This window comes from Carcharodon carcharias, chromosome 3 (assembly GCF_017639515.1).
Source record: "Carcharodon carcharias isolate sCarCar2 chromosome 3, sCarCar2.pri, whole genome shotgun sequence".
Taxonomy (NCBI): domain Eukaryota; kingdom Metazoa; phylum Chordata; class Chondrichthyes; order Lamniformes; family Lamnidae; genus Carcharodon; species Carcharodon carcharias.
Genome location: NC_054469.1, coordinates 205,103,632 through 205,125,905, shown reverse-complemented (window position 1 = coordinate 205,125,905; position 22,274 = coordinate 205,103,632). Strand labels below are relative to the sequence as shown.

At 42.1% G+C, this 22,274-nt stretch overlaps 1 protein-coding gene across 6 annotated transcripts in view; it reads right to left on the bottom strand.

Annotated features, from left to right (window-relative positions):
- The window catches only part of LOC121275928 (E3 ubiquitin-protein ligase znrf2-like), a 189,933-nt gene that overhangs the window by 51,118 nt on the left and 116,541 nt on the right, over positions 1–22,274 (bottom strand). For all 6 annotated transcript variants that reach the window (XM_041183785.1, XM_041183788.1, XM_041183789.1 and 3 more), the window contains exon 2: positions 21,582–21,677. In XM_041183785.1, the coding sequence (XP_041039719.1) occupies positions 21,582–21,677 (96 nt within the window). The remainder of the gene's footprint in view (positions 1–21,581; positions 21,678–22,274) is intronic.

Genomic DNA, 22,274 nt, shown 5'->3' with positions numbered 1-22,274 from the left:
TGCCCACAAAGATCTTGCACTCTCTGCGACAGGAGTTTCTTTTGCCTGCTGGCAGTTTAAAGCTTACACCAAGTCAAAAGGATTTCTTGGTGTACAGCAGCAGTGATGTCAGCAAACAGTAGGCAGCCAATCAAATTGAAGTATTCACACCTGCAGCAAACCAGGAGGTTAGAAGAATTTAAAATCCTTCTTAATTTAAATGTTCAGATAGCAAAGTAAATGCTTGATGTATTAAGACAGAAGCTAACATAAAGAGGCTTTTAAAAAATGAAAATTTATGTTTTTAAAAGTATGTGGGTTTTTAATCATTGTGGACAAATCTGACATTCCATAAGTATAAAATAAGCTTTTCAGGGCCTGTAAGGGTGTTTTAGCAGTAATTATGAAGTTAAAATGCCGTAAAAAACCTCATTCAACAAAGTGTAACCTTTTCAAAAGCTTTTACAGCAAGACTAATAGCGTGGAAGTCGAAACTCTCGCTAAATCATGATTACAAGGAAGATTGTACTTGATGAGAATCTCTACAGAGCACTCCATGGAGGTGTGCACACTGATTGACACTTTCTGGATTTCCATGCTATTCTACCCATGTCTGAACTTATGAAGTTTCTGCCAGTTTCAGTAGTGATGTTGGCAGACGACAACAGTTTTTTCATCATGACCAGAGCAAAACCCAGCCATGATGCCATTTAAAACCTCTGTGCTGTGATTAAATACATGTGCATATGAATAGCTTAAAAGAAAATCAACAGCAACAGAGTGGAAAGATTCAAATTGAATTCTTTAGTCATTGTTGTATTGTAAGGCTACTTTGATCATCACCAGCTCAAACTACCATGTAGACAGTTTAAAAAGCAGGCAAGATTTAATTAGCAATAAAACCGGCATAAGACTCCATCCAACCAGTGATGGTCAGGTGATATGCGGCAAAAGCCTCTGCACCACAGTAAAGATCATTTAATCAATATTCTGCATAGCTCAGTAGTGATGACAGGAACACATAAGTGACAATAGATGGACTCCAGCATTCATTTCAATAATGCTCTGCCTTAATTTTATTAGAAGCCAATGCCAATATGAAAAGGCACTTTATTGTTTCATCTATTCATGGTCAATAATATCACATTTAAAAGAATCAATTAAAATGGACCACTGAAGCAAAATATGCAGCTAAGTGCTCTACACAATGCAAGACTGAGGGCATTACCTTTTCTTGAGTCTAAGGCAGATAGGGTGAGAATCATGGCAGGAGTTCCGAGATGTATCTTGCTACATGTTAAAATCTTAATTTCTTAACATTGTAAGGTGCAACAAAAATAGAAACAAACTTATCCTTCACTTTAAAAAAAAGCTTTTCCAATTTGCACACCAACACCAGCCCGCCCATGGGGCAACCCTACTTTATTCCAGTATATAACAGGCTTTGACCTTCACAGTAATGATTAATAGACAGTGACACAAGTGTGTTTGCCACATCAGCAGAGGTTGCTCTGGAATTGTCAGCTTTTAGAAAGAAAAACATGCATTTACAATGCTCCTTTAATAACCTCAGGACATCCCAAAACTTTGCAGCTAATTATATATTTTTGAAGTGCACAGGTTTGTTCACAGCAAGATTCGTCAAGCATCAATGAGATAAATGACCAAATTATCTGTTTTAGTGATGTTGGTTGAGGGATAAATATTGGCCAGGGCCCTGGGAAGAATTCTTCAAAAAAAAAGGCACCGGATTTTTTCCACCCAGTCAAATGAGCAGCTTAACATCATTTGAAAGATGGTACTTCCTATTTTTCATCTATATGTTGCTCCTAGGCAACATCATTTAAAAATCAAGTGTTAGTCTTTACATGTAAGCTAAGAACCCCCAGTTCTACCTCACAACCACCTCTCTGGACTCCTCCACTGTTGCTAAGTTATCAGACTGCTTATCCAACGTCCAGTACTGGGTGAGCAGAGTTCCCTCTAATTAAATATTGGGACGATGGAAGCCATTGTTTTTGGTTCCCACCCCAACCTTTGTTCCCTAGCCACTGACTACATCCCTCTCCCTGGCCAAAGTCTAAAGCAGTCTGTTCACAACCTCAGTGACACATTTGGCCCCAAGGTGAGCTTCCACCCTCATACTCATGCCATTCCCAAGACCTACAGAACATCACCAGACTTTGGCCTGTCTCAGTTCATCTCTAGATATGACCATCCCAATGCACTCCTGACTGGTCTCCCACATTCTACCCTCCATAAACCTGAGGTCATCCAAACCCTGCTGCCTGCTGTGCCTTAATTCGCCCCAAGTTTCATTCCTCTCTCACCACTGTGCTCATTAACTTACATTGACACCCACTCAAGCAACATCTTGATTTTAAAATTCTCATCCTTGTTTTCAAATCCCTCTATGGCCTCACCCATCCCTACCTCTGTAATCTCCTCCAGCCCCACCATCCTCAAAGATATCTCAAAAATTCCTCTAATTCTGGCCTCTTTCACATCCCTGATATTAATTGCTTCACCACTGGTGGCTGTGCCTTCAGTTGCCTAGGCCCTAAGGTCTGGAATACCCTCTCTATACCTCTCCACCTTTCTCCCATGCTTTCCTCCTTTAATATACTCCTTAAAACCTATTTCTTTGACCAAGCTTTTGGTCATTTGATCTAAAATTTCCTTCTGTGACTCAGTGTCATACCTTGTTTTATAATGTTCTTCTGATATCTCCTGGGAAGCTTTATTACATTAAAGGCACTATATAAATATATTTTGTTCTTATTGTCCCTATGACAGTGCCGCACTCCCTCAGCACTGCACTGGATTGTCAACCTAGATTATGCACTCCAGCCGCCTATGGACTGGGACTTGAGCCAGAGGTGAGTGGGCTACCACTGAGTCATGCTCACACTTCATGCACTAATGGGATCACAATGATTCAGTCCTATGTTCACTAATAATGATTATGAATGTGCTTTATGTTGACCATGAGGAAAAGTGATCTGACCTGAAGCACAAGGTGCAGCTGCACCTTCTTGACATTGAGACAAAATTATTGTAATTGCTGAGTTGTGACTCAATGTATCAATTGCTCCTGTCAAAAATACTTCAATGCTTTCAGAATCACTTGTAGCTATTGTGCCTTTGTGAAGCTACAGTTCTTTAAAGCTTAGTTACCAGATGATCGAATTAGTAATGGGGATGAGTCTGCTATTGTGTAAACCTATCAGAGGTAGAAAGCCTACATTATATTGTTAATCACAGAACCAAAACAAACATCCCTCTGTACTTAAAAAAAATATTTGAGATGAAAGCTCAGTATGACATAATTATTAATGTCTATTAAACTTCCTGTTCTTCATAATAAAACAACAGCTGTCTGAATTTGGTCATTCTACCTGCTTTCACCTTATAGGAATCTGATTTACTACTAGAAATTTCATTAACTAGGAGTCATCGGTTAGACCAGGAACACATGCCATTACCAGGTGCTATAAGGGACCATGAAATAAATCGCTACTCTTAATTCTCCACTATACTTCTATGTATTAGATAGATTTCATGTGGTACATCAAGGTCATGAATTTACTACTCTTGGCAGTCTAATCCTACATCAATATCCACCAAGAAAGGGCAGTTGTAGCACTCTCACCTCTATGTCAGAAAGTGGTGGGTTTAAGCCCCATTCTAGGACTATCTACTATCCCACTTAAAACTTCACTGTGTGAAGCACAGTCTGTTTGGACATATGTTGACGTAATACATTATTGATATACTTTATCCCCAAAATGCAAACCTATTTCTACCCTCCTTTCAACTTGACTTTTTTTTACTTATTATTGGGACATAAACATCACAAAGCTTGAACCATTGCAGTCCATGTGGTGTATCTACACCCACAGTGTTTTTTTCTGTGGTAGTTTGATATAAATGAATGGCTTGTTACTTCAGCCATTTCAGAGGTCAGTTAAGAGTCAACCATGTTGCTGTGGACCTGGAATCATGTGTAGGCCAGACTGAGTAAGGATGGTAGATGCCCTTCCCTGAAGGGCATTAGTGAACCAGATGGAATTGACGCACAGATTGAATTCAATTTATTAATTGATTTCCCCAGCTGCCATGGTGGGATTATGAATTTATGGCTCTGGAGCATTAGTCCAGGCCTCTGGATTACTAGTCCAGTAACATTACCACTAAGCTACCATTCCCATGTTGATTCTGCTAGCAACGGAATGCTGCAAACAAAAGTGCCTTAGTACTTGGATGGACAAAAACAGGTGATCTGGACATTTATCTCAAATATTTGGGTGAACGTGTTCGAATTGGCTGTTGTGTTTCCTACATTATAACAGTGACTACACTTCAAAAGTACTTCATTGGCTGAAAAGCATTTTGTGACATCCTGAGTTGTGAAATGAGACGTATAAATGCAAGGAATATTTGTTATTATTATATAGCGACACGAGGCTGGTTCAACAATTTTTTCATTTTTCAGTGGGGAATTACTGAGAACTAAACTATAACCCAACAATAATAACATGAAGCATCAGAAGGCCATTCAATCCACTAAACATATACTTTCTAACAGCACATGTACAATTTTTATTCCCAATAACTGTACCCAATTTCTAAGGTCTGAGGGAACTAGTTAGTCAGAAGCAAAACTTCTAAGAAAATAAGATGGCACTTGCCCATGAAGACAGCAGAGCGAAGGCTCTAGGATATAAATCCATCAGAAGGCACTGAGTTTCCGGTAGGAAAATTATATTTTAATACTCAGTTCAGCGGAATCCAGCAGAACAATTATAATTTCCGTTCTTTCAAAGGGTGATAATCCAATGCAAAAGCAGCTGACAATATGCAGCAGGTTAAGTCAAAATTATGAAAGAAGAAAAGGTTGCTTAGTTCCTTAGACTTGAGATCTTCATCAAGTTTATTTTGCCAGCCTCGGGGTACATAATCCTGAATACAAAGGACCAATTGCCTCCTCCAGCACTACAATTCAGACATCTTTGTGCTCCTTCAATCCTGCTTGTGCACCCTAATTTTCATCACTCCACTACCGACAGCCATGCCTTCAGCTGCCTAGGTCCTAAGTATTTTGGTTGAAGATATCTGTCCCCATTCAGCCTGACAGGAATCAGAGCTATTGTACATTAATACCTTAGATTCCCAATGGTGTTTTCTTTGCAACATGCCTGAATCGATGTATGTGCACTGTGAGTGGGTGCCAGGCAATTGCAATATTGACCCAGGCGTGGTCAGCAGCAAAACAATGGTGCTCGCTCCCGGACTCAAAGCATGGGGCAGAATTTTACATTCAGCATGTGGGGGCGGGACCGACACGCCGGAAAGTAAAATGACACACGATGATGTCAGGCGTGCGTCCTGATGTCATTGCGCTGTCTCATGATATTTCATTCAGCAGGTGTGCGCCGGAGTCGGTTATGCGCCCGCTGATAATCGAAAGGCCTATTAAAGCCATTAATGTACTAATAAACTCCAAATTTACGTTGCCTGTCCAATCTAACGGTTGGCGGGCAGGCAAAAAGGCCAAGCAGCCTTTACGTTTTTTAGGAAACCTAAAGCTAATACTGATTATATAAAAACTTTATTTTGAAAATAAAAACATGTCCCATCTCATGTGACACAATCACGTGAGGGGACATTTCATTGAATTTTTAATGTCTTTAATAATGTCTTTAAAAAGTGCTTCAATCTCCCTGAGGCAGCTCAGGGGGACTGAAGCGCTCTTTTGCGTGCATGCGCGAAACAGCGCTGGACCTGACTCTCCCTGCCACCCCCTGCCCACACAGGTACGCTCACAATCCACGCTGGGTGGGCCAATTAAGGCCCGCCATGTGAAATCATGGTGCCAAGCCGATCACGGGCGACGGTCAGCTCCACAACCACCGAGCCCGCCCAACCAATGTAAAATCCTGGCCGTGCCTCCCACAAAAATCTAATGAGCTCTCCCCTTTTCCAATAGCAGTTTAAATCTGGCTTCATGTCAAGGAGATTTCCAAGTATGCAGCAGCAATGATGTCAGCAAGCTGGGGAAGCACTGAAGTATTCTTGTGGACAACAAAACAGGAAGTTAAAAGCACTGAATCCCTTTACTTTTAATTTAGTATTTCAGATAGCAAATAAATGATGATGATTGGATTAAGACAGAAGCTAAAATAAAGATAAACAAACTTTAAGAAATAAAAAGTGTGGATTTATTTTAACCATGTTGGAGAAATCTTGCATTCCAAATATAAAATTGGCTTTTCAGCACCAGTGAGGGTTTCTAACAGTAATTACATCTTAGTACACCATAAAAAATCCAATTACATCTCATTCAACAAGATGTAACTTGTTCAAGGGTTTTTACATTGTGACCAGCAGTGAAAGTGGATGCTCTCATCAGTTTAAGGATTTCCCAGTGATTGCAATCTGGTGAGCCCTCAACAGCACACCCTCTGGCGAAGCACAGAGTCACTGATAGCAACTTCTGGATCTCTGCATTATTCTGCGCATGTGCAGACTCCAGAAATGATCAGTTTCAGGGATAAATGATGACAAGCGCTGCAGCTTCCTCATTCATTACGATGGCAAAATCCAGACCATTGTAACATGTGATTGGGTAAATAAGGGTTACTGAATGTTCACCAGCCTGATGGAGGGAACTGCCCCAGTGTCCAGGTGATTTAATCCCAAAACTGGGCAATGGTGGGAGGAGGTGGAGGAGTGAGGATTTAATCCTACATTGGTAGATTGAAAATCCTAGCTGGTATTTTTTATTCCACAGGAGAGCAGAAAGGAAAAATAGAACACCAAAGGGAAATAAAGTATTAGTCTGTGTGTAAAGGATTGGACATCTGCAAGAGTGTGAGATAAAAGAACAATTGCACAAGTACAGCATGCGTACACAATGATGATAAAGCATGGGGGCAATTTACACTTTCGCCTGAGTAGAAATCTGACTGAGTGGACGACCTGCTCAATTGATGAAAATTAGGCACGTTCTACAATGGACAGGCAATTAATTGGCTCCGCCAGGCTGAAGTGATAATTAATCACTTTGTTTATTACAGTTGCCCATTCTCCCAGGCTGGGTATCCTGCTGTAGCATAGCCATCTCAAACTTCTTCTGAGCAGCAATCAGTTTCACACCAAAATCGGACTAAGAGAAAGTTGTAATTTCTTGGGGGATTAGAAACTTGCTCCACCCTCAATCATGCCCAATGTTAGTAGTGTGCTTATTCTGACTGACCACACTCCTGGCATGAAAGGGTCCAGCAAGTGGTGTGACTGGACCAGCCTATGATCTATCAATGGGGCATTAGTGAAATTGAGAGGGTCATCTTCGGGAACTCTTCAAGACTACAAGCAGTATCTAACATCCAGTACTGGATTAGCAGAATTTCCTTCAATTAAACATTGGTAGACTGAAGCCACTGTTTTTGGTCCTTGCTCCAAACTGTTTCCAAACTACCAACTCCATTCCTCCCCCTGGCAACAGTCTAAGATTAAGCCAGTTTGTTCACAACCTTGATGGCACATTTGATCCTGAGAAGAGCTTCCAAATTCATATCCGTGCCATCTCTGAGACCACCTTTATCCACCCCCATAACATCACATGGTTTCACCCCTGTCTCAGCTCATCTGCTGCTGAAACCCTCATCCATGCTTTCGTTACCTCTAGACTTGACTATGTTAACACACTTGTGGTTGGTCTTCCAGATTCTACCCTCTGCAAACTTGAGGTCATCCAAAACTCTGCTGCTACTGTTCTAACTCGCACCAAGTCCCATTCCCCTATCACCCCTGTACTGACTGACTTACACTGGCTCCCAGTCAAGCAACAGCTTGACTTTAAAATTCTCGTCCCCGTTTCAAATCCCTTCACGGCCTCTCCCCTCCCGATCTCTGTTAATCTCTTCCAGCCCCACAATTCTCTGGAGTATCTGTACATATCCATTTCTGGCCTCTTGTGCATTCTGATTTTAATCGCTCCACCACTGGTGGCCATGCCTTCAATTGTCTCAGCTCCAAGCTCTGTAATTCCCTTCCTACATGTCTTTGCCTCTCTGTTTTGCTTTCCTCCTTTAACAGAATTCTTAAGACCTATCTTTTTGACCAAGCTTTTGTCACCTGGCCTAGAACCGCCTTTCTGGCTCAGTATCATACCTTGTTTTATAATGATCCTGTGAAGTGCTTTGGGACATTTCATTATATTAAAGGACCTATATAAATATAAGTTGTTGTTGTTATACAACCACAAAATCCTGCAGGTAGCTGTGAACCGGAGTCTCAAATAGGAGGAGTTACTGGTGTTGCAGCAATGAGCTGGATAATATTCCTATTCCTAGTGGAGCCTCTGGGTATGGATGTCACTCAAACCATGGAGATGGCAAATGAGAGCAAATATTTGCTCAGAATCTTCCTCCTTCACAAAGGGCACAATTTTTAGTTCGGTGGGCAGGCACGCACCCAGCCTGTTCGAACATAAAATGACTTGCATTAACATCGGGATATTTCGTTCAGAGGGCACGCACCTGAGTCAGCAGCGTGCCCACTGACAATTAAAAGGCCAATCATGGCCAGTAAATTATCAATTAAGTTGAATTTTTCATTGCCCATCCAACCTTACTGTTGATGGACAAGTGAAAAGACCAAGCGGCCTTTGGATTTTTTAGGAAACCTCTTCCAAGGGCGGGATGAGGTTTCTTAAAGCAAATAAAAATAAAATAAAAATTTCAAAACCTAATTAATAACATTTCCCTGCTCACGTGACAGAGTAACATGAGGAGACACGTTTCATGGCATTTTTATTTTCTTTATTTTTTTTTAGAACTCTTCATCCCCCTGAGGCAGCTCTGTGCCTCAGGGAGATTATGAAGCACTCACTAGCGCGCATGCGTGAAGTTCACACTCACCTCGTGCGCCCTCCTCGCCCCACCTGCACAGGCAGCGCTGCTGCTCATGTTTCACACTGGATGGGCCTTAATTGGCCCGCCAGCGTTAAATCGCCTTCTGGCCCTGATCGCGGGTGGTGGTCAGCTTCTCAACTGCCCGCATCGAGCTCGCCTGACGTGAAATTCTGCCCAATGTGTGTAAGCACCCTATGCTCAGTGTCTTCACACCACAATACAGAGAATATTGGTAACACACTCAGCACCCCTAGATTGGGATGTCATATCTAGCACAAAGGAAGATGGTTGTTACAGGCCAATCATCTCAGCTCCAGGACATCACTGCAGGAGTTCTTCAGAGTAGTGTCCTCAGCCCAACCATCTTCAGCTGCTTCATCAATGACCTTCCTTCCATCATAAGGTCAGCAACGAGGATGTTTGTTGATGATTGCACAATGTTCAGCACTATTTGCGACCCTTCAGATACTGAAGCAGTCCATGTCCAAATGCAGCAAAATTTGGACAACATCCAGGCTTAAGTTGACAAGTGGCAAGTAACATTCATGCCACACAAGTGCCAGGCAATGACGATCACCAACAAGGGAGAATCTGACCATCGCCCCATGACATTCAATGGCATTACTATCACTGAATCCCCCGCTCTCAATATCCTGGGGTTACCATTGACCAGAAACTGAACTAACCTAGCCATATAAATACTATGGCTACAAGAGCAGGTCAGAGGCTAGGAATCCTGCCTAATAACTCACCTAGTAACTCATCTCCTGACTCCCTAAAGCCTGTCCATCATCTACAAGGCTCAAGTCAAGAGTGTGATGGAATACTCTCCACTTGCCTGGATGAGTGCAGCTCCAACAACACTCAAGAAGCTTGACACCATCCAGGACAAAGCAGCCTGCTTGATTGGCACCCCTTCCACAAACATTCACTTCCACCACCACCAACGCACAGTAGCAACAGCGTGTACCATATAGAAGATGCACTGCAAGAACTCACCAAGGCTCCTTAGACAACACCTTCCAAACCCACGACCATTACCATCTAGAAAGGCAAGGGCAGCAGATAGATGGGAACACCACCACCTGGAAGCTCCCCTCCAAGCCGCTCACCATCCTGACTTGGAAATATATCACCGCTTCTTCACTGTCCCTGGGTCAAAATCCTGGAACTCATCCCTAACAGCACTGTGGGCGTACCTACGCCACATGGACTGCAACGGTTCAAGAAGGCAGCTCATCACCACCTTCTCAAGGGCAGTTATAGATGGGCATTACATGCTAGTCTAGCCAGTAATGCCAACATCGAAGAAGATTAAAAAAAAAGTTTTAAACCACATGATTGTTTTTCAAAACATCAGTACTGCTCTCCATGGGCCTAGACACCTCGCCAGTCCTGGTACTTAACCATACAGCCACTGCTGCCCCTTGCCTTGCACAGTGCAATGATTCATTAATGAGTTTCTTGGTTCACCCAAAAGATTTTGCCCTTAGGCATTTAAAAAGCCTTCTCAATGATTCAGTTAGGAAACATGCTGCAAAAGCCGTGGTTCAGTTTGTCGTTCTCTCATCTGAGTCTGTAGGTCATGGGTGTTCAAGCCTGACTCCAGGGGTTTGAGCCTATAATTTAGGCTGACACTCCAGTGCAGTTAAAGGTGCAATCCTTCAGATGAGACGTTAATCAAAACCCTGTCCACCCTCTTGGGATAGGGTTGCCAACTCTGGTTGGATGTAAACATCACAACATGTCCACCCTTCTGGTACACTGCCATCCCACATCAATCAGAAAGCAAACAGGTTCTTTATAACCAGAATGGATAATGCTCGACTGTCAGTCAAATAGACTTTTCACCTGATACCAAGATTTTTACAGCTGATTAACGTTCCAAGAACATTAAACAAAAAGTAAACCAGAGTTTATCTTAATGCCCCAGTGATTTCTCTCCCGGGGTTGCTTGCCCTGGAGATTAACCTTAAATCCTGGAGATTTCAAGACAATCTGAAAGGTTGGCAACTCTATCTCAAGTAGACAAAAAATATCCAGAGAAGAAATCGAAGAAAAGCAGGGGGGGTTTTACCCACCGTCCGTGACAATTATTTATCCCTCAACCAATATCACTAAAACATGCTAGTCGGTCATTTTCATATGGTTTTGGGGCCTTGCTCTGTGCAAACTGGCTGCCACATTTCCTAAGTACAACAGTATCTATACTTCGCATAGTATTTAGTTGTGCTTTTGGATGTGAAGCGCACTATATAAATACAATTTCTTGCTTTAAATACTATTCTGAAGGATCACAATATTGGAGAGAATCAGAACTTATTTCCACATTCAAAAGGAGCTTACATTTCATTATAAATGGTCATTTAATAGTCTTTCCCCTTAGATCTCATTGTTTACAAACAAAAGCATTGGTCTTCAGTTGCTAGGCTCACCGATCGCTTGCTGCAATGACCTTTACAGTTCACAAGGGATGAACTTTTTCTCTGGTGTCACCCCTTATTGATGGTAACCTGAACAATAACACAGCAAATACCATCTGACTGGCAACAGCACATAACTGGTAACCAGGTTACAAGGGCTCAGAGCTAGTGTCAAAAAAACACACACACCCAAAAGCCATAAAAAAATGCTCCCAAAAATAACACAGGTATGCTTGCCAGAAAGGAAGCTATATCAATTGGACAACAGAATCTGCTTAGTGTGATTTCCTGGATTGGGAAACAGAAAGAACAACACTAGTAGGAATTTGGGGACACCTTGTTTTTCAAGAACAGGAGTCTTATGCCACGTCATGCACTTTGCTAAGCTTGATTGGTGTTTAAACATGCCTGTAACTTTAAGACCATAATTGCTGTTTACACATGTATTTCATAATGATGTTGAATTAACCAAGTATGCAAATGAGAAAGACTTAGGACTGAGACTTAATACTCAACATGTCCAACCAATACACAGAAGCACTGGACTTCCTTAAAACCTACCCCTTTGACCAAGCTTTTGTTCATCTGACAGAACAGCTCCTTATGTGGCTCAGTGCCAGATTTTGTTTGATAACATTTCTGTGAGGCACCTTAGGATGTTTTATTACATTAAGAGGTGCTATATAAGTATAAATTGTTGTTGTCATATAATCATATGGTTAGAATCTATGTCAGATGAAGTTATGGTCAAATTAAATGGTGCTCTGCATCATTGTAATGTGTCCAGTTCGGATCGTCAAAACTCAGGAGACATTCCAATACTAGAGGCAGTCGCAAGTGTCAAATGTCAGAGTTATAAGGGAAGACTGGAGAGGATTGGGCTTTTTAGGGAATGTCTGAGAAGTGATCTTAGAGGTGTAAAAAGTCAGTAAGTGAAACAGAAAATATAAGTCCAAATTATTGCTTTAAATAGTGGGAACAGAACAAAAGGACACAGGTTCAAATTAGTAAGAAACTTTACAACTTATATCAAAAAGTTCTTCTTCATTCAGAGAAAGGTCAACACTTAGAATGGACTTTCTGGTAGAGAGGTGGCAGTAAAAAGACTTGGATGCACTTACAAAACAACTCGGCTCTCCAATGAGGAGGCAGTAGGGTGTTTCACAATTGGTCGAGCAGCTTTTCTCATTGCTGAACATCTTGCAAATGAACCTGTTAACAGGCAAGGATTTCAAGGATTTGCTGATGTTGTGTGGGAAACCAATACAATTAGGATGAAAGTACATAGATACTGCTCATTGCAAAAACTTGGCAACCCTGTCCCAGGCCTCTGATTCTGCTCAAAACTCAGAGATTCAGGCTATGAGGTAGTTATGATGATTGGACTAATTGGTCCAATATTACCCTACTGTCTGCAATAATCACTATTTTGGTCTGTTTCTTTAAGCTCCTTTCCATCCCCCTCTAAGGCCATAGCCCTTTTTTTAACAAAAACAAAAATAGCTGGAAAAACTCAGCAGGTCTGAGAGCATCTGCGGAGAGGAATACAGTTAACGTTTCGAGTCCATGTGATTCTTCATCAAAACTAAGGAAATATAGAAATGTGCTGGTTGAGGGGGGTGGGACAGGTAAAGTTGGATAGAGGGCCAGTGACAGGTGGAGGCAAAGAAGAGATTGCCAAAGATGTCATGGACAAAAGGACAAAGGGGTGTTGACGGTGACGATATTCTTTAAACTTGTTGATCGGTCAGCAATTTCTGCATGTTTTGGCCCACCTATTAAACATGGCCTGTTCTTTCACTAATATCCCAGAGCAAATTTACTTCATGGCTTTCATCTGAGATTTAGTTCATTTCTTTGACTTTATCTTGCTTGCCCCATTTGTGCTTTTGATTTTCAAGTGTGCTGTTTGATGTATGCTCTATAAATGGATGAAACACAGTACTCCACCTTTAGGTTGATATGTTCTTGTTATAAAGGTGAAGTTGATATGGTAATCGCAAACTGTGTTTTGACTTTGCTTACAATTTCTTGTAATAGTGACTGCAGTTGGTGAATCCTTCCATACAAGAAATTTCAATGGAGCATTTGAATTTAGTCATATGTCGAGACCAAAGGCCAGGAATTTCCACCTCCGATGTAGTGGGTGCCACTGCAGCGAGCCATACAAACTTCCACTCACTTCAGCAGGACTGGAAGATCCCACCGATGGGAACAGCTGGAAAATTCCAGCCAAAATGTGCAAATTGTCCTATCAAATGGTTTATGTTTGATATGACTGGACTACATTAATCTTGTATTTGTTTTATTTAAAAATTGATTTTAAAAATGTGCAATAGAGGGCATATATAGGCAAAAGGTTATATTTAATGAGCAATCAGGTAGGATGTTGAGGGTAAATTATGGGAAAAGTTTTCCCCCTGTTGGGGAGGGGAAGGGCGCAAGCAGGCACACCTCCGATCGGCGCCCTCGATTGGGGGCGTGCTGCCATTTCACGTGAGTGGGCCAATTAAGGCCCACGTGTGACGTCCCTGTGTGGGCGGGGGTGGGGGGTGGGGGAGGTTGGGGGTGGGGGGGTGGTGCGTGGAGAGAATGAAACAGCGTAGTGATCTCCCTGAGGGAGATATTAGCTCCAAATTAAAAATAGTTAAACAAATGATAGGAAGATTTTTCTAACATGTCCCTCCATGTGACAACTTTTATTGAAACCTTTATTAAATATTTAAATACCCTCATGAAACCTCATGCCACCCATGGATGAGGTTTCATGCTTTTTCTGAAGCCCGCCAGGGCTCCCGGCCTGCCCGCCAATCTTAAGGTTGGATGGGCAGATCCTTTAAGTGCTTCAATTAGTTTTTAAAAGGCCTCAATTGGCCGTTGACAGGTCAGCGGGCGCGCAGCTGATTCAGCTGCCCCACCCATCACACCCCCAACACCCCCCCCAACCCCCACCTGAAAATGGAAATGACGTGGGATGATGTCGGGAGTTCTGCCCGACATCATCCCGCATCATTTTACGCATCGGTGAGCAGACCCCGCCCCCGCTCACCGACCGGACAGTCCTCCCCTATCTCTTTTTGTTTAGCACACACTGGGTTGGTTTTAAGATCTAACCTCAATAAAATCTTCACTTAATGCTTCTCAAGTTCTAGAGGCAAGAGCCACAAATTTCTCTTCTGGTCAACTGAATTGTAGATACCCCTGGCATCATTCTAATGAATCCTTTCTGCAACCCCTCCATTGTCTTGACTGAGATTTATATTTCAGTTCCAACTTCTATATTTTAATTACATTATAGAAAGGACATAAGGAGAGGGTGCAAAAGAGATTGACAAGGATGGTATCAGGATAGCAAAATTATACCTTTCAGGAAAGGGTAGAATTGGCTGGGTCTCTTATCCGCTTGAAAAGAGAAGGCTTAGGGGTGATCTAATAGACATCTTTAAAATTATGACAGGTTTGCCTTTGGACTCCTGTTCAGTGGAACCTGAAACATTTGTTCATAGAGAAAGAACATTTATTGGCAACCAACTTAAAGCACACAGCAACACACAACATCCAAAGCTTACGTTCCATGGGCAGAAAGAAGCTTTCTGCAAAGAGTCTGTCTTTTCCATTAGCACATATGTTCAGAGAAGATAACTGGCATTCATTTGATTTCACTAAGATTTCAGTGAAGTATACTGGCCAGCCAGGTACCCAAGCACGCGAGGTGGAAATCCAACTAAATATGTACAGATGAGGAAGGACATTCAGGGCACCCTAGCTCAAGGCTCGGAAGTAGGGGGGTGCACAAGTTGCAAAACACCAGGACACGTGCCCTTGGGGAGGCCTGGGCTCAGCACGTAGCTTTTGCCTTTATCGGCAGAGCGACCCCTCTCCATCTCAAGCGGCCACCTCAGGCATTGTGTGCGACTACATGGTTACACCTTTTTCCTGCTGCTGCCTATCATGTAAAACAACCAGCACCAAAGCAGTTCTTCTCTTTTCCACTTTCCTGTAACACTCTAAAGCAGTCTTATTTGCAGTCTTTTTACATTTTTTTTGGGCTGAAGCTTTTTAATTTTATTTAACTGTTCTGCTTTTTCCTCTTGTTATTGGCTCCCCGCCACTGCCAGGAAGGTTGTTGCGAGGTGGTGAGAGTGTTTCAGAGTAACTGCTTGCTCCCAGGGGTTTTCTTGCACCCGCTCTGTGCCCTGCTGCTACTGGTGAGCAGTGTGCCCAGGTCTTGATGCCACCTTCAGCACTGCCAGATCCTCCATCTCTGGGCTAGACTCATCATACTCAGCCTGCAATACGCTGCTCCACTCTGTGCAAGGGCAACGGACCTGCTGATTTACAGACTGTCCGTCAAGCTGGTCATGGGCATGGAGACAGGGTTGGGGGAGTTGCCTGTCTTGGGCATGCCCCCTTCCTCCTGCCAAAGCCCACAGTCCATCCTGGACAGTGTCTGTCACACGGTGATAGTACAGGGGTCAGCACCCTCCTGGCCTTCTCCCAGACCACCAGGGTGCTGCGCATCCACTATTTGGATCCCATTGCTCAGTATCAAGGGCAAGGAATATTCCAGGCCGTCAATGGTAAGGTATCCAAGACTTTGAACACAACCTTGGAAAGCAGGTAACTTTCAAGAAAAGGGGGGAAAATCGGACAAATACTTGAATGAGAGCAAATGTTGCAGAAAAGAGCAAGGAAGAGTGGGACTTAATTGGATAGCTGGAAGAGTGGGACTTAATTGGATAGCTCTTTCAAAGAGCCAGCACAGGCACAATGTACCAAATGGCCTCCTTCTGTGCTTATCATTCTATGATTAATCAGGATCTGGAATGCCCACCACGCACTCTGCTCCAGGGCAAAGTTCCAGCATTAAAGATCCGATTGTCCTGCAGTGAGAGGTCAAGTCCGTTTGGCCTTTTGTTTTGATAGGGTGCACCCTTAGCCACATTCTCACCTTCCTGCGCAGATGCCAGGCCACTAAAGGACTACAGGAACCAAAGTGCATCGCGAAGGAACTCAACAGAAGCCAACATTGGAGGGACGCAACAAAATGTAACAGGCGTGACAGCTCATGAGAGTGAGGTAAAACCAATTATTGACAATTGGAAGGAAATGGTATAGATAATCCAAATAATTATGAGTAAAAGTTTAGAGATATAGAAGCATTCTTTTCCAACCAATGACCTAAGTATAGCTAGTTTTCAGGTTATTTTTTCCCCAGAAATAATACAGTTGTTCAGCTGAGTTCCTGTTGATGTGACTGGATTTGGAGTTGATACTGTATTTATATTACCTTTTAGATCCTTACCTTACTTTTGAGTCCAAGTGTATTTTGTAAAAGTTTTAAATAGAAACAGCCTTGCATCTATAGTGTGACTTTCGCAACTTCATAGAAGTGCTTTTGAGCCACTGAGGTACTTTTGTAGTTATGTTGTTATGTAGGGAATTCTGAAACTCAATCTGTTGTACTTAGCAAGGTTCATAAACGGAAAAGACCAGATTCTGGGGCAAAATTGGGTTTCTGAGTGCTACGAGGCCTTTTAAAGTTCCAAAATGGAGTTCATGGCACACGCTGGGTCAAAATCCTGGAACTCACTCCCTGACAGCACTGTGGATCTACCTACACCACACGGGCTGCAGTGGCTCAAGAAGGCAACTCACCACCACCTTCTCACGGGCATTTAGGCATGTGCAATAAATGGTGGCCCAGCCAGTGAAGCCCACATCCTGTAAATGAAAAAATAAATGCTCACACTTCTGGTTGCAAGGTGTACCAGATACCATATTGATAACGGTGACATATATCTAATGTTTTCCAGAAATATGTAGTGTAAGCAGATCATGATGTCAATCAGCGAGTAATATTGATCTGACGCCTAAAATCTAAATTTTGTTTCAAATAAAATTTTCCCAGTTTCTATTCGTCTCGTTATATTCTATGAATTTTCAGTTCAATTAGTTTCTTAGATAAACTTCTTTAAAAAAAAGACTCTTATAGCCCATTCACTTCTTGTCATAAAAACTGAGCCACACCCGCATGATACCAGTAGTGGATGAATAAAAACTGCAAACATTTGAAACACATGGAGGCTTTGATTAAACATGAAGGGCTTAACTTATTGAAAATTGATTGGTAAGTCTTGAAAGGGGGGAAAAAATGATATGTGTGATTGAGGGGGAGGGTTGGTAGGGTAGGGGGAAGCGGGGGCGATGTTGGGCGGAAGGTGATAAGGGTCCGGAGACAGGAGTAGCGCCTGGGTGCATGATTTCTCTCCCTGAGCCTGCCTTAGCTCACCCATCGAAGAACAAATATTGCACCTTTCCTAAGCTCAGGATGCCCCAAAGTGCTTCAGGGCTTCAAGGGTTAACTGATGAGGGTAGGTTGCGTAAAGCTAAATCACATTCCCTTGGCTTTAGAAGGTTGAGTGCTTAAAATATTAAAGAGGTTCTATAAGTTAGATACAGAGAAACAATTTCCTTTGGCGGAGAATCCAAGACAAAAGGTCATAATTAGAGCTGAATCATTCAGGGTTGAAATAAGGAAACAATTGTTTCAGGTAAAGAGTATTGGAAATCTGGAACTCTCTCCCCCAAAACAGTGTGGATGCTAGATGTCAATTGTAATGTTACTGACTGAGATTGATGCCCCTTACCTGAAAAAAATCTAAGGAAATGGAGCAAAGTCAGAGAAATGGGGTCCATACATAGATCAGCCTATACTGAATAGAGAGGTGAAACTCAGAATCCCCAGGTATTGAAATGAACATATAGTTGGGGGAAAAATGCCACCTCTATCTTTTTGAAAGCCATTTTAAGAAGCTTTAAGAAACACACACACACACACACACACACACACACACACACACACACACACACACACACACACACACACACACACACACACACACACACACACACACACACACACACACACACACACACACACAGTTACTATCCTAATGACTAGCTATGGATGAGGGTGATGAGTGAAGCGCATTGGCTCCCAAGGTGAAACATCATCTGTAAAACTGATGAAAGGTCACAGGCCTGAAACATTGGCTCTGTTTCTCTCTCCACAGACCTGCAGATTTTTTCCAGCATTTTCTGTTTTTATATCAGCAAAAAACACACCGGTGGCAATTCAAAATTCTCAACCTGTGTTTGAAACTAGGAAAACCAAAGAGCATTGAATCTGTCCTCTCTGGAGAGATGAATTTTGAACTATAACGACATAGGGAAAGTAACACTGATAACTTGTCTATGCCTGGTGACAGCAATTGAAGTTGAACATTAAGAGTGGCACACCAGAAGCATATTGGCACAAAATGGGAGTATTGGCTCAAGTAAGCTTGTTTTTACAGCATCTTGGCGTTAACATACTTAAAAACCCTATCGATAATAGATACTACAAGCACATTCACTACCAGATACAAATCTCCTGAGAACACTGCTTGCACTGATACATTGCACTGTAAAAAGAGAACTCATGAAGGGCTAAACAAGCACTAGTTTTTTAATGTAATTAGATTGGAAAGCATCTGATGTTGCATCAACTGCAACAACAGTTTGCTTTCTGAACCTGACAACTGCTTTTCTTTGTTGACATTATTTAAATGGAATCAACAAATGGTGGAAAAACATTTTTCAAAGCCTTTTTCAACAGACAACAGGTAAAGTTCCTATTCAAATGCATATTTGAAGAAAATGATCATCTTTAGCATTACTGGGAGAGCTGACTGGTCAATGGCATTAACTTATGTCAGGATTAATGTCACCTGTCTTATGAAGGAAGGTTTCAATAAGTGTCACCTTATTTTAAAAGGGAGTTACATTTTAACTCCCAGGTGCAGTGGGGTGGGTGTGAGAGGGGTGCAAGGGCTGAGTGGCTGCTTCACTGTAGGTGACACCAAGCAGGTTCAGCCCATTTTATTACTGGGCTTCATTTGTTGATGCTTGCTGGTCTCCTGACCAAAGGGAACCAACCCCTGTAAAATGCAATAACTCCAGCAGGGGGATACTAACTGGGGAAAGAGGAAGGGAGGGGGATCCCAGGGTGGGGAATGGATTCCTGAGGCGCCTAGAGGAGGACCTCTGCCCCTCCCGATCCACAAATGAATTTAAACAAAAAAATTAACTTACCTCTGGCTCTGCTGCAGTTCCAGACAGGTTTGATCTGATGTTCAGACCTTAGGTTAAAATGGTGATTCAGACCGTGGTTACCTCACTGGAGCCTGATCTGCAAAGAGGACACCACCAGCTTGGGTTGGGTGTCCTGCAATTTAAAAGTGCAGTCAGCCAGATCTTGACAGGAAAGGAGTGGGTAAGTCTGCCATTCTAATTTAGCCCGTAGCCTTGCCTGATATCTGTCAGACTGGGGAAGCTAAATTGAGCCCTATGTATAAAAAGAGGTTTTGACAATTCTAGCTGCCTGAATCTACATGATTGGATATAGTTTATGGGCGTTAGAACGCCCACAATCCAATTTTCCATTTCCTTTATGTCATCACGACACTGCTAGATTAGAGATTGTGGTTTACCGGATCCAGTAGCAAGGTGAGAGCGAGTTTGATGAGACGAAGCTTGAGCTGGTGATAAGCTCATAAAATGCAAAAACGTTGCGATAAAATCAGTGAATGGAAACATCATTGAAGAAATATGTTGCAATTTATTAGCATGAGAGAGAATCCAGGATGACAAGAAAGCTGTTTTAAGAAGTGGCACATGAAATGACTCAGTAGGAAGAATATTCAGAATAAGATCAGATAAATGTGCACAGTTAGCGAAACAAAATCTTTGGGAGAATGAGAAAGAGCATCCAAGAGAGAGATAAATGTAACAAAAGTCAGAGCAAGAGGTATACACTGAGTGGAGGGCAAACAATAAGACAGACTGGGAAGGAAACCAAGAACAATTACAGATAAACTTACCTTTATCCATGTGCAATGCCAGAGAAGATCAGTTATACCCAGCTACTCAACAGTGTTAAAAGGTTGTATATATCCTTTGATATATTTCTTCCATTAAACGGATGCAGCTAAATCCAACTGAAAGATACCTTGATGCAATGTTTTATTTGGTTACACTGAAGGAATTGGGAACTTTTTCCAGGCCTCAAGTGCCTATATTCCCTTAGAAAAGAGCTGTGCCAGGATTGGTCACTCCTGCACTAGAGGAATGGGTTCTCAACTGTTAGACGCCACATTAAGCTCCTGTCTCAATGGAGCCATGTGTTGGGCTCTCACTGCACAATTCCATCCTGCAAGAGGAGAAACTATTCAAGCTTGCTGCGCGACTCAAGCGTATCTGTACCAGCCTGATCAAATACCAATTTTGACAGCACCTAGAGATGTAAGTGAGCTGCACCTCCCTGACCAGAGCACAACAGCAGAGTTAATGGTTAAAGCTAAAGGAAGAAACACCTCAGAAGAAAATAGAATGAAAAACCTCACAGCCTGACCATCCTTTATCAACTAACAAAACTAAGACTGATGAAGCAAGTCAGTTAATGGGAATCCAAGAATTGAGACACACTTTGATAATTACAGTAACAGCAACCAAACTGCTTAAATATATTGCAGCTTCTCTCAGGGTAGGATTAATTCTTTCATCAGTGCTAACCTATATTTAGATTTGAACAAAATATACTCTGCGATGGTATTGCCCTATATTTCAGCAGTTTGAACTGTTCTCTATTATCTTCTGACCTACCACTGGCTGACAGATGGTGTGTATGCACATGGAAATTAAAATTCAAATAAAATGATAGTCATTCTCTATCCATACCATCTTATTATTTCAGGGAGCCCAAAAAATCACCACTAACCGAATCATCACCTCAATCTCATTAATATGAAGGACTTTCTGAATAATTAGTTCAGAACCAGCAGCATTTTAATTTCGTACTGACAGGCTTATTGGATCTTTCACACAGTGCACTGGTGATAGCTGGACACTCCTAAGATCGGTATCCTTGCTAAGCCTTGATGCACATCTGGACTAACTGTATCAAAACAGGAACAATTAAAAGAAACTGTTCATCCCAGTCCACAAAACATCCGGACCAGAGGAGAAAATAAACAAGATCTTTCTATTGGTGAGAAACACAGCGCAAAGGCTAAGCTGCTTCGATGCCAAAATGAGCTACTCACTATAGCATGCATAAGTGATGGTGACAGCTAAAAATGGTACTTTGGTGGTCCATTTAAGATTACAATGGCCTGTACAAATTGAGGTTCAGCATATTCAGTAAAATGAGGCTCCTTACCATTGTAGGTCACTCTTGGTTTAGTCAGACACATCACAAGGTGCAAATCCATTTCATCCGAAGAAACAAATTTTGAGCACACAGGACACTTGAAACCTGGTTTAGAGAGAAAAAAAAATTAAGCTTGATGCAAATTTAGATCAACACAGAAGGATTTAATTTGATGCACAAGCACTTTCATATTGATCTATAGGTGATTGGGACGCACCAAAGTACAGAGAAACCTAAGGAACAACTACCTGAATGACATTCCCTCAACCAAAGGTAACCCTTTGCTCAAGGGCTGTGCAAGTTGCTTTACCACATCATCAATGATTTTCAAAACAATTACTCCATTTTTTAAAATATTAAGCTTGAGAGATTCAGAGATCAGAGATTAACAGTTCTGTTACTTGGAGGCAATAATCCACTGCTGTGCTAATAAACCAGTCAACAGTTATAAATTACCAATGAGACTGCACATGCATTGCAATTTTATTTTCTAATCATGGTCACGGCAATTGAGGTAAACACTTATAACATCATCATGATGATGGAGTGATACCACAAGGTTTTAGTAACTGCCTTTCCTGAAGGCCTGATCAAATTGCACCTCTTCTGGCATTGGTGCTAGTGAATGGAACACAGAGGTCACGGTGACAGTGCATTCTCCCCAGTTCAGACACCATCTATAACCCACATGTAATTTGTTTC